Source organism: Bubalus kerabau, chromosome 11, assembly GCF_029407905.1.
Source record: "Bubalus kerabau isolate K-KA32 ecotype Philippines breed swamp buffalo chromosome 11, PCC_UOA_SB_1v2, whole genome shotgun sequence".
NCBI classification, from domain to species: Eukaryota; Metazoa; Chordata; class Mammalia; order Artiodactyla; family Bovidae; genus Bubalus; species Bubalus kerabau.
Genome location: NC_073634.1, coordinates 51,153,648 through 51,172,227, shown reverse-complemented (window position 1 = coordinate 51,172,227; position 18,580 = coordinate 51,153,648). Strand labels below are relative to the sequence as shown.

Sequence of the window (18,580 nt, the reverse complement as noted above, 5' to 3'; positions counted from 1 at the left end):
AAACTGGATCTATCAAAACACTACCAATGTAACATGGACAAAAGGGAGCAGCTAAGATCTCAAAGAAGCAGTTTGAAACAGGGCTGTCAAAGAGAATCCAGAGAAGACAGGGCTTTAATACAAATTACTCAGCGATCTTTATTTTACTACCCCTTGCTGGGTATAATGGATTTCTTGATACTGAATAAATAAAATGGTTGGTAATTTGCAGGATGTGAATGTTAAAGTTAATATTTGTGTATCAAAAGAAGAGAGGCAAAAGGCAAAGGAGAAAAAGGAAAGATACATCCATCTGAATGCAGAGTTCCAAAGACTAGCAAGGAGAGAGAAGAAAGCCTTCAGTGCAAAGAAATAGAGGAAAATAATAGAATGGGAAAGACCGGAGATCTCTTCAAGAAAATTAGAGATATGAAGGAAACATTTCATGCAGAGATGGGCACAATAAAGGACAGAATGGAACAGAAGCAGAAAATATTAAGAGGTGGCAAGAATACACAGAAGTACTCTACAAAAAAGATCTTAATGACCTGGATAACTACGATGGAGTGATCACTCACCAAGAGCCAGACATCCTGGAGTGCGAAGTCAAGTGGGCCTTAGGAAGTATCACCATGAACAAAGCTAGTGGAGGTGATGGAATTCCAGCTGAACTATTTCAAATCCTAAAAGATGATTCTGTGAAAGTGCTGCACTCAATATGCCAGCAAATTTGGAAAACTCAGCAGTGGCCACAGGGCTGGAAAACAGGTCAGTTTTCATTCCATACCCAAAGAAAGGCAATGCCAAAGAATGCTCAAACTACCACACAATTGCACTTCTCTCACACGCAAACAAAGTAATGCCCAAAATTCTCCAAGCCAGGCTTCAACAATATATGAACCAAGAACTTCCAGATGTTCAAGATGGATTTATAAAAGAGGAACCAGAGATCAAATTGCCAACATCTGTTGGATCATAGAAAAAGCAAGAGAAATTCAGAAAAACATCTACTTCATTGACTACGCTAAAGCCTTTGTGTGGATCACAACAAACTGTGGAAAATTCTTAAAGAGATGGGAATACCAGACCATCTTTTCTGCCTTGTGAGAAATCTGTATACAGGTCAAGCAGACATGGAACAACAGACTGGTTCCAAATTGGCAAAGGAATACGTCAAGGCTATATATTGTCATCCTGCTTATTTAACTTACATACAGAGTACATCATGAGAAACACTGGACTGGATGAAGCACAAGCTGGAATCAAGGTTGCTGGGAGAAAAATCAATAACCTCAGATATGCAGATGACACCACCCTTATGGTAAAGAGGAACTAAAGAACCTCTTGATGAAAGGGGAGGGGGAAAAAAGAGGAAAAAAAAAAAAGGAAAAGACCTCTTGGTGAAAGAGGAGAGTGAAAAAGCTGGCTTAAATCTCAACATTCTAAAAACTAAGATCATGGCATCTGGTCCCATTACTTCATGGCAAATAGATGAAACAATGGAAAGAGTGACAGACTTGATTTTCTTGGGCTCCAAAATCACTGTAGATGGTGACTGCAGCCTTAAAATTATGACACTTGCTCCTTGGAAGAAAAGCTATGTCCAACCTAGACATCGTCTTAAAAAGCAGAGATAATACTTTGCTGACAGAGGTCCATAGAATCAAAGCTATGGTTTTTCCAGTAGTCATGTATGGATGTGAGAATTGAACCATAAAGAAGGCTAAGCGCCACAGAATTGATGGTTTTGAACTGTTCAGATGGCATTGGAGAAGACTCTTGAGAGTCCCTTGGACTACAAGAGATCAAACCAGTCAATCTTAAAAGAAATCAGTCCTGAATTTTCATTGAAAGACTGATGCTGAAGCTCCAGTACTTCAGTCACCTGATGTGAAGAGCCAACTCATTAGAAAAGACCCGGATGCTGGGAAAGCTTGAAGGCAGGAGAAGGGGACGACAGAGGATGAGATGGTGGATGGCATCACCAACTCAATAGACATGAGTTTGGGCAAGCTCTGGGAGTTGGTGATGGACAGGGAAGCCTGGCGTGCTGCAGTCCATGAGGTCGCAAAGAGTTGGATATGACTGAGCAACTGAACTGAACCAGATGTGTCAGGTTATAAAGATTTTGCAGAGACAAATACATTTTATTTGCATTATTAAGGCATAACGTGCTAATTGCCATTGATTTTGATCTGTTTCCGAGTTATAAATAGTAACAATTCAATAATTCTGGTTACCTTTCAGACCGCTTGAAAAATGAAAAAGAGCCAATGGTGTTGAAACTTAAGGACTGGCCACCAGGAGAAGATTTTAGAGATATGATGCCCTCCAGGTACGATTATGGGAGGGGGAGAGATGGTCCTTTTCTTGAGAAATGATGATCCTGGTGAGATGAAGAAGTTACTGACTTTTAAATCTGGCTCACTAATGAAAACCCTCTTTGTTTCCACTGTGGTGCTCTGCCAGAGAAAAGGCTGACTCAGGCATGCATGCACTCATTTGTAGGCAGGAGTGAGATCAGGCATGTTATTTGTAGGCAGGAGTGAGATCAGGCATGTTAGGGTTGGGTAGAATGTAGTGACATTGCTTTAGACAAGACAGTGGAATTGCTTGATCCATTTTCCTGATTTGCACTTGAACCTTGAATCCTCAGAACTAAGGAATTATATATCCCTTAGTGTTACTTCATATCAGGAAGTTTTTGCTCAGACCTTTTGTCTGCAGTGTTCTAGATTTTTATTTCTAGATTATTTTGATACATATGTGTGCTGTAGGAGAGAAAGAATACTTTGTTCATAAGCACTGCAATTCTAACCTTAAATGTTTTTTTCATTTATATTGAAGTATAGTTGAATTACAATGTTGTGTTCTTCTACTATACAGAAAAGTGATTCAGTTTATATATATATACACCCATTCTTTTTCATATTCTTTTTCATTGTGGTTTATCATAGAATATTAAATATAGTTCCCTGTGCTATACAGAAGGACCTTGGTATTTATCAGTTCTATATTTACCAGTTTGTATCTGCTAATCCCAAACTCCCAGTTCAGGTCTCTCCCACCCACCTCTGCCTTGGCAACCACCAGTCTCTCTGTGTCTCTGATTCTGTTTCACAGATAGGTTCATTTGTGTCATATATAGATTCCACATATAAGTGATTAGAAATGCAAGCTTATTTTGCAAATTCATTTTCTTCTTCTAGGTTTGATGATCTGATGGCCAACATTCCACTGCCTGAGTACACAAGGAGAGATGGAAAACTAAACTTGGCCTCACGGCTGCCAAACTACTTTGTTAGGCCAGATCTGGGTCCCAAGATGTATAATGCTTATGGTAAGAAAGAAATGGCTAACTTGAAAAGATTATTACAGAAGTAAAACACATTAAAATATTTGTAACATTGGTTTTGGGGGAGGGAGAGAAGATGTCTGTAATCCTACCCCTTAACGTAGCAGTGGTCTTCATTATTGCATATTTCCTTTCATTCCTTGGCCATGTGTATGTATATTTCTCTTTCTTAATTGCAGTTGTAGGGCATATGCCATTTTTTAATAAAAATTTTCTCTTACACTTAATATTATACAAGAAAAGTTTTACATGTTGCTCAGTGGTTTTTAGTGTGATCATTTTTGATGGTTGCATGGTACCTCATTTAATGAAGGTCAGTTTATTCATTGTTTTAATGTTGCTGGACATTTAGGTCAGTCTTCTGGAATTTCAGCTGTTTTAACATCAGCTGCACTTAAATGCAGTGTTCTGTGCTGGTGGGTAGTATTCAGTTATTTGAGTTAGTATTAAACATACTCTTTGAATTTGTATTTCATTGTTATTCCTTCCTCACATAGTCCCAATTCCAGTGTCTCAGACTCGAGGGTGGCAAACCCTCTTTGGCATCTTTGCCATGTTCTCCAGACACTGTTGGGGGAGCAGGAGCGAAGGTTTGGACCTCAGCCCCCAGTTTTTACAGTGGAGTCAGCCCGGGAACCACCTGGAGTGAGGTCAGGGAACATTCCCAGAGAGGCCTTTATTTTGGGGAGTTCCCACAGTCCAGGTGCCCAAGATAGTTCTGCCAGGGTGGGCTGAGAAGTGGTCTAGGGGAGAGGACACAGCTGGCAGTAGTCTCCTTGCCCATGCCCATTTCCCCTTGCTCTTCAGGTCTCAGTTTAGAGAGCTCTGCCTGTGTTATGGGGCAGCAGCCTGTTCTGCAGCTGTGCTACCTTCCTCTGAGCCCTTCAGAGCAGCTGGATGGCTGGGATTGCAGGGTGTGTTCTGTTCACAGTGAGGATTTAAAACAAATTTACATGAATGGAAGCATTTTTCTACTAAAGCAAATGGTGTAATGTTACATCATGATTATCCAGGTCTAATAGAAATTAGAAAGCTGTATAAGGTAGAAGTGGTTACCTGAGATGTTTTTAATAGTCTATTTATTTGGTTTAAATAGCTTAATAGAGGTCTTTTCCTCCTAGATCCAGTTGATAGATGGCAGTGTCACTCTATATAATAGCTTTTTGTATCAAAATTGTTCCCGTTCAGAGTAACCAGTTAGGGGTGGAAATAATGAAAACGTGTTCATTTTTAAACATCTTCCACTTCATGATAAACCTCACTAATAAGCAGTCATTTTTCAAAAGTTGGGTGACTGAGCAGTGACTTCTCCATGAGACAAAGTAGAGTGAAAGGCTCTTTGGAAAGATCACAAGTCAACCTCTTTCCAGCTCCACGACCACCAGCAGATTTACAAATAGGGACCAGGACTTGAGGATGATAGAGAGGACATTGACCTGACTAGGAGACCCAAGGGGCGTCTAGTAACAGGTCTGGGACTAGGTCTAAAGTCTCCTGATTTCCAGGCTTGAACCAATCTCCAGCCCCAGTGGTCTGTCACCTAGCAGCCCCTACTGTGTCTGCTTATGTTCTTTGCGTGAAAGTCCATGGCGTGTTTTGTTTCAGGATTTTCTTTCATGGGAATCCTTTCCCTGGGACCATTGTTTTTGGTTCCACTGGCCAAACCAGCAAGCAGCTTCTGATGTCACTCTGAGATGTGTTCACCTTTCCTCACTCCTCCCAGCTCCATCTGCTTCTTTCTGCTCCCAGTGTTAGCCCACATCCTGACATTTATGCTTATCATTTCCTTACATTTATAATTTTACCATATATTTGTATTACTGCAGAATGTTTTTTCAGTATTTAACCTACTTTTGAACTTTATATGAATGGAATCAGACTTAGGGATATTCCTCCATGTTGTCATTAATACCTATTCATTTAATTCAGTTGCCACCTATCACACTGCCTTTTTTCTTCTCAAATTATACTTGTTTGCATTTTACTATAGAAAATTAAATGCACTGAAAACCTGAATCTAGGACAGTGACTTCCCATGTATTCGTCTCCCAGTTAAAACAGCTCTCAGACTTTTTTTCCATAGTTGTTTCCTTATTTCTTCTCTTCATACTTTTTCCTTTACTATTTTAAAGAAAATCTCATATATCCTATGATTTTGTCCAATATCTAATGCTTTACTCACTCCTAGGGCTGGCGTTTCAGCACACTGGAAAGAAGGGAAATTGCAGCTGAGCCCTAGGGCCATGATCCCAGGTTGAAATGATAAGGTGTTGGCTCCTGTGTGTATGGCTGGTCCTAAACCACAGGCCCCTGCAAGCCAGAGAGAAATTCCTTGGCCTCCAAACAAGACAGGGCTTAAGTTGCAGGGCCTGGCGGGTTAGAAAACAGCCTTGGCTTGCCCATCCCGAGCCATGCTTGGCTTAAGAAGCAGTGTCCTCATGTCAGGATGGGGATCCAAGGTAACCGCAAGGCTTGATGAGCCTCAAGGTGAATGCTGAGCAAATAGGCTTTTTCCTGGGGGAGGAGATTAGATTCTCAGGTTATGAGCACCAGCATGGACCTCATGCTCTGACTCGTGTGTGTGTGCTAAGTCGCTTCAGTCATGTCTGACTCGGTGTGATGCCATGGACTATAGCCTGCCAGGCTCCTCTGTCCATGGGATTCTCCAAGCAGGAATACTGGAGTGGGTTGCCATGTCCTCCTCTAGGGGATCTTCCTGACCCAGGGATTGAACCTGTGACTCTGTGTCTCCAGCATCAGCAGGCGGGTTCTTTACCAATAGCGCCACCTAGGAAGCCTCTGCCTGGCTCAACCTCTTCCATCATTGAGGGATCCAAGTGTGACTGAGTACATAGTCATTTTAGGTCCTAGCTTTCTGTGTTTGTTTGGGGCAGGGGCAGGGAGGTGTTCTGTTAGAATCCCCATCTTATGTCTTACCCCAGAGTCCTCGGCTTTGACAACCAAAGCTTGAAAGCTTGAGCTCGCCTGGTTGAGCAGACATCCTTTTGGCAAATCCCAGCCTCAGTGGTCCACTTTACCTTCCCAAGTCCTACTTTCTAGTGTTGACTTTCTTTTCTTGTCAGCATACTGGCTTATTTTTAAAAAGCCCTTTTGTCTTTTCTTTTATCCATATTTTATTTAAATTTCATCCAGATTTTCAGATATTTTGCATAGCACCAGAAACTAGTATTAGGACTTGTTTTTTTTATTCTTACAAAAGTAAACGTTTAATATTTATTCAAAGTTGAAAGGATAAAATAACTTAATATTGAATATTATTCTGTTACTCTTCCATGCTTAGAAAGGTAGATTTTAAATTTTGTGGCCAAGTATTCCAGGGAGTTGGAGAAGGCAATGGCACCCCACTCCAGTACTCTTGCCTGGAAAATCCCATGGACGGAGAAGCCTGGTAGGCTGCAGTTCATGGGGTTGCTGAGGGTCGGACATGACTGAGCGACTTCACTTTCACTTTTCAGTTTCATGCATTGGAGAAGGAAATGGCAACCTACTCCAGTGTTCTTGCCTGGAGAATCCCAGGGACAGGGGAGCCTGGTGGGCTGCCGTCTCTGGGGTCACACAGAGTCGGACACGACTGAAGTGACTTAGCAGTAGCATTCCAGGGAGTGGGAAAGACTGTGGCAGCCTGTGCTAGTTCAGTAAATTTCAGGCTTTTCTGCCTGCAGGATTAATTACTCCAGAAGATCGGAAATATGGAACAACAAATCTTCACCTAGATGTATCTGATGCAGCTAATGTCATGGTCTATGTGGGAATTCCCAAAGGACAGTGTGACCAAGAAGAAGGTAGGATCCTAAGCATAAAAAAAGTGGGGCTTACTCTCTGAGCTGGAACATGTGTGATCTGATATTTGCCTTCTCTTGCTCCAGAAGTCCTTAAAACTATCCAAGATGGAGATTCTGATGAACTCACAATAAAGCGATTTATTGAAGGAAAAGAGAAGCCAGGAGCTCTCTGGCACATATATGCTGCTAAGGACACAGAGAAGATACGAGAATTTCTTAAAAAGGTGTGCTCCTTACCCTGTGGCATGTGAAGAGAAAAACGTGCAGAACGGCAGTATTATTAATTACTACATGTCGAGACCTGACTGGGTCACTGACAAATAATCACAACCTCAAATGTTAAACCTGTGCATCTCAGATTGGGTAGGCTAAAGCTGGTTTCTAAGGATCATCGGTTTCTAGATGATTAGGCTCACATCTTTGAAAGGGGGGGAACTTGTTTTGTTTCTCATGTCTGTGTTTTATGTTCCAGTGAATTTGGAGGGTTTTGTGCTCTGCCTTCACCTTCATGGTAGTTCCTCTGATCATCACATAATATCTATTTTTACAGCCCTAAAAACCTAAGCACTTCAGAAATCCATGTATCATTTCTTTGCCCTTGATAGCTGTGTTCCAAGTGAGTTACTCAGGTCTTTGTTGGTTTTGTCCACCCTCATGTGGTAGTAGGTCAGGGAGACCTCACACCCTGCTGGTGGCTGTCAACTTACGAAGGGTCATGGGAGAGGTATACAGGGACTTTGAAGATCCCAAGATTCCAGTAGTTAGGTTATTCAGCAAGGGTTCTGTGTGGAATCCTTTGTTCTAGACACAGATGGGCATGTTCAATTTTTAACCTGTTTGCCACTGAGGCTTCTAGTTTTAACACAGATGTTTATGGCGGGTACTCTTCATTTGTTCATGAGGAATGGATACGCAAGGTCCTAGCCTTGTGCCAAGTTAGATCCTTAACCAGTGTTTGCCTCAGTCACGATGTCTTTTCCTAAGGATAACTTGGTTCTTCCAGAGGACCTGGTGGTCACCATGTTGTTCCTTTGATAGTGTCACCCTGAGTCTGTGCTGCCCAATACTGGTCTAGAATAAACAAGTTTCATCTGTAGCCATCTTTGGGACTGTTTCATAACTCAAATTGTTAAGTGAATTAGAGGTTTTTAACAACTGCAGAGCTATAAATCTGTTTTTAAGGAGCTTAAGTCTATTTACATTCAAAAGTCTAGGCCAAAACATTGTCCAAACACAGTATTTACAAAAATAATGCAGACTGCCAGTTGTGGTTTATAGGAAATGACAAAGGAACCCACATTTTCTTTCAGTCTCCTCTTGGTCCATTCAGTTATTGTCTTTGAGTACTATTTTCTCTTTCTGCCAGCCAGGGCTTATGTTGAAGAAGGCCTGACGTTTACTGACTGTCCACATTGTTCAAGGGGCCAAATGCCCTCCTGGAGCCCTAGCACGTAACTCAGTTTCATAACCTTTGGAATGTATTCTAGGTGTCAGAAGAGCAAGGTCAAGAAAATCCTGCCGACCATGATCCCATTCATGATCAGAGCTGGTATTTAGACCGATCACTGAGGAAGCGTTTGCATCAAGAGTATGGGGTTCAAGGCTGGGCTATTGTGCAGTTTCTTGGAGATGTGGTATTTATCCCAGCAGGAGCACCACATCAGGCAAGAATTATTGTATTCTTTATTCTCCATACACTACTGATGTGGCTTGTGTTACTGATGTGGCTTCTTGTTTTCCAGGTTCATAACCTATATAGCTGTATCAAGGTGGCTGAAGATTTTGTTTCTCCAGAACATGTTAAGCACTGCTTCTGGCTTACTCAGGAATTCCGCTATCTGTCACAGACTCATACAAACCATGAAGATAAATTACAGGTAAAAATATCTGTGATCCCGGGCATTCTCTGATTCTGACTTCATGGCCCTTTATCAGTGAATGTCCATCTATACCAAGCTGTAGAACAAGGAGCGTATGATTGAAGCCCTCCACAGGGCCAAGTTCAAATTCCCTGGCCACCAGAAGATCATCCACATCTCCAAGAAGTGGGGTTTACTAAGTTTAATGTGGATGAATTTAAAAACATGGTTGCAGAAAAGCAGCTCATCCCAGATCACTGTGGAGTCAAATACATCCTTAATCTTGGGCCCCTGGACAAATGGTGGGCCCTGCACTCAGGAGAGCCTTGGTGCTGTCCCCTCCTTACTCATGCCCACCAATAAATCCTTATTTCCTGTCAACAAAAAAAATAGTCCATGAACTTGGCCATATCACACTAGGTAACAGTGAGTTGATGAACTGGCTGGTTCTACTACCTACTTAGGCAAAGGAGGAATAAACCAGAAGGGAATCTCACTTTGGTTTAGAGGCTTGCAGTAGTGAATGATCTAAAACATGTGATTTCATTTAGAAAACTAGGGACATATATAAACCCTGAAAAAGAGAGCTGTACCCTGGGAGTTGCTTCTCTCTGCACTCAATGAGGGCAGGGCCACATAGGAGCAAAGCCTATGGAAGGGGGAGAATGAGCTTTTCATTTCTTCAAAGGAGGCATGGGTTTAAAATGTGTATAAAAGCCTCCAAGGATCCCAGGGGCCTTTCAAGTATTATTAACATTTCATATTGAATTTTGAGTCTTAAGTTCCGAGAGCATGGTAATGAAATTGGTAGGGGGAAAGTTTATTCTCAGTGGACAGATTTTAGATTTAATGCTAAACTGACCATATTTTCTCTCATTTCGATCAGGTGAAGAATGTTATCTACCATGCAGTAAAAGATGCGGTTGCTATGCTGAAAGCCAGTGAATCCAGTTTTGGCAAACCGTGAGGGTCCCAGAGGCGCCTTACCCCTGCACATTGGAAGTGAATTACTGGCAGCTGTTCAAACTCTTCAGGCAGGATTCCTGTGGACTTTGAGACTCATGTTACCTCATCTTCTTTTTTAAACTGTACCCACCTGGTAAGGGGGTACTCTGTCTAATGTATATTTCTAGTGTTTACAGACACTAAATGTGTATATGTAGTAACTATTTACAGAACATGCATCCTTTAAAACTGTGACTTCTCACCTAGTGCAGAGCTTCTACCCAACTGTAAAAACAGAACCCCTTCTCAGTTTTGGAACAACATCTGCAGTTACTCCCCAGTTGTGTGGTTGGACAGTTTAATCAAATGGATTATAACTCTTAGGAACCACCACGCAGTTGATTTGGGTTGTGTTTTGTTGTGTCTGTCTGAGTACCCTCTCCCCCAGCCCTTAGGGTTCAGAAGAACAGTGGAGGAAGCGACCACCAACAATGCAGTTCTTATACTGTATCGCATTAGGACTGGCATTATATAGCAGAAGTCAACTACTGTACAATTCTTGGGGTTAACCATCTTTAGTTAAATGGAGTTTTAATTTAAATTGAAGCTTTGCTAATTTTAAGTGTTAAGCATTTTGCATTAAAGTATTCATATAATGTTTTGACTCAGTTTATTGGCATTATTCTCTGGTTGCAGAGTCAACACACATTTCATCAGTGTTAATGGGTGTAAGAGTTTACGCCAGGAAGTCGTCTTAAAAGCACAGAAATTCGATGTTATAGTGATTTCTGAATGGGTATTACAGTGCTCACATGGAAACAAGTTCCTCCCCAGCCAAGTGGAAACTCCTGTCACATTTTTGTAAAGAAACACCACTGATTAACTACCTTTAGAAATGAAAATTAACCGAAAAACCAAACGGTGACTAGCTAAATGATTCTAAAAAGTTAAGAGGTCAAAAAACTTTGTCTCTCTTCTGACCCTTTATAATTCAAGAGTTTACAAAAGAAAATGAAAATATTAGAAGTTTTAAAACTGAAGTCTCAAAAATAATCATCTCTATGAAGAAAGGAAATTCATAAAGAAGCCAGTTTTCTATACCTTGTTGATTTTGTAAACAGCTCTAGCTGTACTAAAATGATTAAATTGAAATCAAGTAACATAGACAAAGCCTGGAGCCTGGGTTTTTACCTGTGAGCTCAGAGTGGTAAATCAAAGATGCATACCTAATGCCAACCCACCTCAAGCCAAAATCTTTAATAGATGAACTTTCAAAAACATAAAGTTTTCTGAAAAGAATAAGTGGAAATATCTATTAGTGGGAAACATCTTCCTTGGGAACATCTTACCAGAAGCTCCTTTATACAGTTTTGGATCTAGAATTGGCACTGTTGGTTAGAAATCCCCAATAGCCAAAAGAAGATGAAAAGTTGAATTCTCTACTGAAGAAATCACCATCAAGCCAGACCTCAAAGGAATCCCAAAGATAATTCCAAGGACTTATTACTTAGATGCCCACAAATAAAAAAATTGAAAGCTCCCATGAGCAAGAGTCAGTGCAAACCTGCAAACTGCTATATTAAACCTGCAATGTTTGTAGATTCTGGAATGATCCAGTACTTTATATTCTGAAACGTGTAGTATGCGTGAAGAAATGGGTGTATGGGGATATGATAAAAGAATGAGATTGCCATAAATGACCAGATTGGGAAAGAAGCTGAATACAGAAGTGAGACATTAAAATTAGAAATTCAGCACATGAGTTAAGGAGCAGAAAAAAGATCTTTTACAAACCAAAAGATTGGTAAAAAGATACAATTCAGCGTTGAGTAACAGGGAACTGTAGAGAAATGTTTACTTATAAGCCAGACACAGAAAATTACAGGTTTGACAATAAGTCAGAGAATCAAGAGATTGGTGAGGGATGGGTTAAGTCTAGACCCCTAAAAATTATTTTCCTTGTTCATTACTGACATTTTCAGATAAAAGCCAGAATTTCTCAGGAAAGAAAACCCACATCATGATGCAAGAAAAAATGGTGCACAAGGGAAGTTGTAAATTCCTGGATAACCTTAAGCAATTTTAACAGTATTTTCGTAAATCTGGATAAAGTTCCTCTTAAACATAGAATTAACGTATGATCCAGCAGCTCCACTCCTATGTTTAAACTCAAAAGAATCAAAAGCAAGGATTCAAGCAGATACTGGTACACTCATGTTCACAGCAGCATTATTCACAAGAGCCAAAAGTGGAAACAACCCAACAGATGAACAGATAAGCAAAGAGGCATTTATATACAGTGGAATATTTTTCAGTCTTGAAAGAAATTCGGACACCTACTACAACATGGACGAGTCTTGAAAATATGCTAAGTGAGATAACGGCAGACACAGAATGAGATACTATATGATCCTCTTATATGAGGAACAGTCATATTCCTAGAATAGAGCAGGAAGTACGGTGATGGGTGCTGGGGCTGAGAGGAAGCGGAAGTGGAAGTTACTGCTTACTGGACACACAGTTTCTGTTTGGGATGATGAAAAAATTCTGGGGATGAATGGTGGTGATGGTTGTACAACATTGTGAATGTCCTTACTACCACTGAATTGTACACTTAAAAATGATGAAAATCATCCATTTTTTTATGTATCTTTAAACCAAAATAAAAATTAACTCCAAGTAGGAAAAACCTTTGGAGTCGAATGAGAAAATGACATTCTTATTTTCAGTTGATGAAAAAGGTAGAAGGAACAAGTAGGCCTTTTCTAAGTACAGGTTTCCCCCACTATTTGAAAACAGGTTTCAACCTGTGAAACCTTTCACACGCGTAGAAGCAGGTACCTTAGAACACATCTTGCTAACGGACACACAAAGTAAGTCGACATCAGGCACAGGTGCCACAGACACAGCTCATAGCTGTGGCGCCCTGACGCTGAGTGTAGTTTTGTGTAAAGGAGCATGGCAATGCCACTTTCACGGCTCAGCGTGTATGCTGCTGCTGTTCCAGCTTGCTGCAAAACAAAACGCTGAATGCAGTTTTCACATTTTGCCTTTTTTATTTTTTTGTAAAAACAAAAAATCCTCTTCAGATTTCTTTCCATTAGCAAAAACAGGTACTAACATAGGTATTTCATAAATGCGAAATAGTGTAAAGCAAACTTTCAAAAAGTGGGGAATAGGGACTTCCTGGTGGTCCAGTGGTTAAGACTCTGCACTCCCAAGGCAGGGGGCCTGGGTTTGATCCCTGGTCAGGTACCTGGATCCCCCAGGCCACAGTAAGAGTTTGCAAGCTGCAACTGAAGATCCTACATGTTGCAGCTAAGACCTGGCACAGCCAACTAAATATTAAAAAATAATATGTTCTATGTTTATGGAAATAACTACAAAATCCTCAGATGTTGAAAAATTAAGCAACATACTTCCAAGTAAATGAATGACCAAGAAGAAATCAGAAAGAAATTAGATAGTTGAAACAATAGTAAAAACACAACCTTCAAAAATGAATTCAGTTTACAACAGTGCTTAGATAGGAATTTACAGATTTAAATGTATTTATAGTAATATTTCTAAAATGTGTAGTAGAAGCATTTCATCAGTGAAAACATGCAGTTGAAAGATTTTAACTATAGATTCAATTTTTTCAACAGATCTAAAACTTCAGATTTTATGATTTATATTTTTTGTATGTTTTATGTTAGTTCTGGCCTTGTAATGTATGACACGATATATATTCAGGTGCATTCCCTCTACATTCACTTTGGAGAGCTTTCGTTAGAAATGGATGTAGACAGCTCTCTGTCAGCCATATGACCTCAAGGGTAAACAACCAATACTCTTCAGTGTACTGTGTTGCTGGCGTTTTTTCAAATGTACCTTGGTTTGTGTTTTTGCATCCTGTGATGTCTACAAAATGCCCATCTGCATCTGCTGCTTCTAGTGGGAAAAAGAAGAGGAAGGCAATTACTCTTGAGATAAAACTCAGGATAATTGCCCAGCACAAAGGCAGCAAGCCAGTCAGTAATGGCCACCGCACATGAGTTAGGAATTTCCATTGATGATCTCAAGTATTTTAAAGGTTAAGAAGTGAATCTGATGCAGTGAATAGCATCAATTAAACACACTGTCATCACAAAAGACCTGGTCTAATGATGATACTGAAAAATTGTCACGTGCTATACCACTTAGCCAACGATGCCCTAGGCTAAGGTAAGAAGGCTTTTCGATTCACTCTTTATACCTAAGTGTTTATAGCAACTCATGCTAGGTTTCAGAGCTTCAAAGTGCATCATGATTTTCATAGTGTGAAATTCAGCAGTGAGGCAGCAAGTCCTGATGCTAAAAGGTGCTGATGATTTGAAGGAAGAGCTATATAGGACAATTGTGGGTGAGAAATACTGACCAGAGAGACTTCCCTGGTGGTCCAGTAGTTCAGAATCCACATTGCAATGCCAGGGACGCAGGTTCAATCCCTGGTTGGGGAACTTATCCCACGTCTCATGGACCAACTAAGTCCACAGACAACTAGAGAGTCCTTGTGCTGCAACAAAAGATCCTGAGTGATGCAGTGAACGTCCCATGGCTGCAACTGAGACCCCTTGCAGCCAAATAAGTAAATGTTTCTTTAAAAATTGCCAGAAGAAAAAGTTAATATTGATGAAACAAGCTTATTCTAGAACTGTATGTCAGGACATACATACATTCAAGAGTTCAATACAATGCCCGCATTCAAGGCATTCAGAGACCATTTAACACTGTTTTGGGGTGGAAATGTTGCAGGGTTCAAATTAAAGTCTTTCCTAATGTACCATTTAAGAAACCCTAGAGCATTCAGAAATCTGAATAAGAATACACTTCCCATTATCACCATAATAAGAAAACTTGCAGTACCATCGGCATTGAGGCTGAAGAGCCTTCCAATGAAGAGCTGATTGAACTGGAGAAAGAAGTTGAGGTGAGGAAGAGCAGTTCTATCTGAGACGCCAAAAAAGTTCACAGCAAAGAAACTTAGCAGAGGTGTTTGCTACTATCACCAGTGGTGTACAGATGTTAGAAATGGTTGTTAATTATAAGAGTTTGGCAAGACCTAGCAGGTAGGTTCAGGAAGCTCTTGCTTTCCATAGAGAAGAAAAACTGCAAAGCTAGTTATCTTCCTGAAGAACACTGTATCTGCTAAACCAAGGGTCTGTACCCCAGTTCCTTCTTCCAGCTATTCTCAAGCCTCATATAAGAGAAAGACTGATGACCCTGTAGCATCATCATCCAGCAATTAATTTTAGTTTGGTGCTTCGAACATTCTTCAGACCCAGTGTGCTTTCAGCTGTGAGCACTAATGGTGTTACCCATACAGCCATTCTGCTTTTCACTTTAAGTACAGTGTTCAGTTAGTTACATAAGATTCAATTGGTGTTCAGTTGCTCAGTTGTGTCCTATTCCTTGCAACCCCATGGACTGCAGCATGTCGGGCTTCCCTGCCCTTCATTCTCACAGAGTTTGCCCAAACTCATGTCCGTTGAGTCAATGATGCCATCCAACTATCTCATCCTCTGTCGTCCCTTCTCCTCCTGCCCTCAATTTTTCCTAGCATCAGGGTCTTTTTCCAGTGAGTTGGCTGTCACATTAAGTGAACAAACTATTGGAGCTTCAGGTTCAACATCAGTCCTTCCAAGGAATATTCAGGATTGATTTCCTTTAGGATTGACTGGTTTGATCTCCTTGCTGTCCAGTGGACTCTCAAGAGTCTTCTCCAGCACCACAGTTCAAAAGCATCAATTCTTCAGTGCTCAGCCTTCAATACTTTATTATAAAATAGGCTTAGGTTAGATGATTTTGCTTAACTCTGGTTTAATGTGTTCTGAGCACATTCAAGGTAGGTAAGGCTAAACTATGATTTGCCAGATTTGTATCTAACAGTGTTTGTGTGTGTGTGTAATCTTGAGTTTTCTACATATAAGATCGTGTCATCTATGAATAGGGACAATTTTACATCTTCCTTTTCAATCTGGGTGCCTTTAAATTCTTTTTCTTGCCTAATCACTCTGGCTAGAACTTCTAGTTCCATGTTGAATAAAAATAGCAAAAGGAAGTGTCCTTGTCTTTTTTGTGACCTCTTTTTTGGTTGTTTCTATATCTTGATTATTGTAAATAATGCTGCAGTGAACTTGGGTATGCATATATTGTTGCATTAGTGTTTCCCTTTTCTTCAGATAAATACCCAGAAATATAAGCGCTGGATCAAGTAGTAGTTCTTTTAATTTTTTGATTTTCATTTTCACTTATTGTTGAGTTTTCTAGTTTCCCTCTGTTACTGATTTCTAGTTTCATCTTTTGTTGTCAGAAAAGATATTTAGTATAATTTCAGTCTTTTAAAATTTCTTGAGACTTGTTTTGTGGCCTTACATATGATTTTTCCTGGAGAATATTCCACTTGAGAACAATGTGTATTCTGCTGTTTTGGGGTATAGTATTCTGTATATATCAAATTGGTACATAGTGTTTTCAGTTCTTCTATTTCCTTATTGATTTTATGCTTGGATGTTCTGTTCATTATTGAAAGTTCTACTATTGCAGAATTGTCTATTGCTGTCTGTCTTCATTTCTGGCAATCTTTGCTTCATGTATCTTGGGGCTCTATTATTAGGTGCACATGTAATTGTTATATCCTCTTGACAGATTGACCCTTTTGTCAATATTTAAGGTTCTCCTTTGTATCTTGTAATCTTTTTAAACTTAAAATCTATTTTATCTGATAAACATGCAAGTTGCTCAGTCATGTCCAACTCTTTGCAACTCCATGAACTATACAGTCCATGGAATTCTCCAGGCCAGAATACTGGAGTAGGTAGCCTTTCCTTTCTCCCGAGGATCTTCCCAACCCAGGTCTCCCATATTGCAAGCAGATTCTTTACCAGCTGAGCCACAAGGGAAGCCCATCTGATAAACATAGACATCCTACTTCTTTTTCAATTACTATTCCTATGCAATATCTTTTCCCATCTTTTTACTTTCAATATTTTGTATCTTTGTACAGTACCTAAAATGAATCAGCATATAGATGGATTATGTTATTTGTTCTTCTAATCTCTTGCCTTTTAATTGGGGTTTCAGTTCAGTTCAGTCACTCAGTCCTGTCTGACTCTTTGCGACCCCATGAATCACAGCACGCCAGGCCTCCCTGTCCATCATCAACTCTCGGAGTTCACTCAGACTCACGTCCATCGAGTCAGTGATGCCATCCAGCCATCTCATCCTCTGTCGCCCCCTTCTCCTCCTGCCCCCAATCCCTCCCAGCATCAAGGTCTTTTCCAATGAGTCAACTCTTCGCATCAGGTTGAAAGGTTGTTGCTGAATCACGCGAATATACCGGGATTCTTGGCCCCCGGAGGAGAAGAATTCAATCCAGGGCCAGAGACGAGGCTTGATCGCTCAGAGCTTTTGTGTAATAAAGTTTTATTAAAGTATAAAGGAGATAGAGAAAGCTTCTGACATAGGCATCAGAAGGGGGCAGAAAGAGTACCCCCCTGCTAGTCTTCAGCTGGATGTTATATAGTCACTAGCAGTCTGTTAATGAAAGAAAGGAATGTCTTAAAATTTAGAATGGCACCAAATGGTTTATCCTGGGCCATAAAATGATTAACTTGAATCTTAAAGAAGGGCAGACCACCATACAAATAGTTTCATTTACATAGATTAGGGGAACAATATCTGAGTATAACATACTGGTTTGTCAAGTAGGTTCTGGGCCAAGAGGCGGAACCGACTTGGAGACAGAGTTTGGGGTAAAGGCGTAGTACATTAGCATAGCTTAAGACAAACATTTCCATAAGAAAAAGGCATTGGTTATCTCTAGGCTCAAGAATAGCTAACTTCAGGCAACCAGGTGTCATTATGGCAACACAGTATTTTAAGAGAAACCTCTCTTTAAATTTGTATAGAGAAGGAAAAAAATATTGCTAGTTTGTTTCCTCCTGCCGCTTAAGAGAGAAAAATGTCTGACACTTGCAGGCTATTTCCTCCATTTGGAGACCCCTGGCCTTCCTGCCTGTTACCCTCTCAGGGTGGCCAAAGTAGTGGAGTTTCAGCTTCAGCATCAGTCCTTCCACTGAACACCCAGGACCGATCTCCTTTTAATCCATTTATATTACTAGTAAGGAAGGACTTAGCTGTTTACCTGTTTTGTTTTTTTTTTTTTCTGCTTTTTCTTTTTTTTTATTTCTAAATTTTATTTTATTTTTAAACTTTACATAATTGTGTTTGGTTTTGTATATATTTTTTTGTTTAGTTTTTCCATTATTGCCTTTTTTCACATTTAGTTCAAATTTTGTACTATACCATTTTGATTTCCATTTTCTTTCCTTTTCTTTTAATCTCAGTAGTTATCTTAGTGATTATAATTAACATCTTAAAGTTACAATGACCAAGTTTGAATAATATCAATTTTGTTTCAGTAGTATACAAAATCTCTACTCTTATACATCTCAGTCACTCCCTCTTTATATTGTTTTGACGCAGATTCTATACATTGTGTGTCCCTTAACATGAATGTATATTTGTATGCATCTGCTTTTAACCTTTATAAGACAAAAGAGGAGTTACAAACCCAAAAGTACAGTACTGGCTTTTACCAATGTAGTTTCCTTCAC

The 18,580-nt window shown here is 40.0% G+C and overlaps 1 protein-coding gene across 3 annotated transcripts in view; it reads left to right on the top strand.

The window, feature by feature from the left end:
* The window catches only part of KDM3A (lysine demethylase 3A), a 56,340-nt gene extending 45,741 nt beyond the window's left edge, over nt 1-10,599 (top strand). For all 3 annotated transcript variants that reach the window (XM_055540297.1, XM_055540296.1, XM_055540298.1), the window contains 7 exons: nt 2,227-2,314; nt 3,189-3,319; nt 7,018-7,137; nt 7,222-7,361; nt 8,625-8,801; nt 8,880-9,014; nt 9,883-10,599. In XM_055540297.1, coding sequence (XP_055396272.1) covers nt 2,227-2,314; nt 3,189-3,319; nt 7,018-7,137; nt 7,222-7,361; nt 8,625-8,801; nt 8,880-9,014; nt 9,883-9,963 — 872 coding nt within the window. In that variant the 3' untranslated portion in view covers nt 9,964-10,599. The remainder of the gene's footprint in view (nt 1-2,226; nt 2,315-3,188; nt 3,320-7,017; nt 7,138-7,221; nt 7,362-8,624; nt 8,802-8,879; nt 9,015-9,882) is intronic.
* The last annotated feature ends 7,981 nt before the right edge of the window (nt 10,600-18,580 follow it).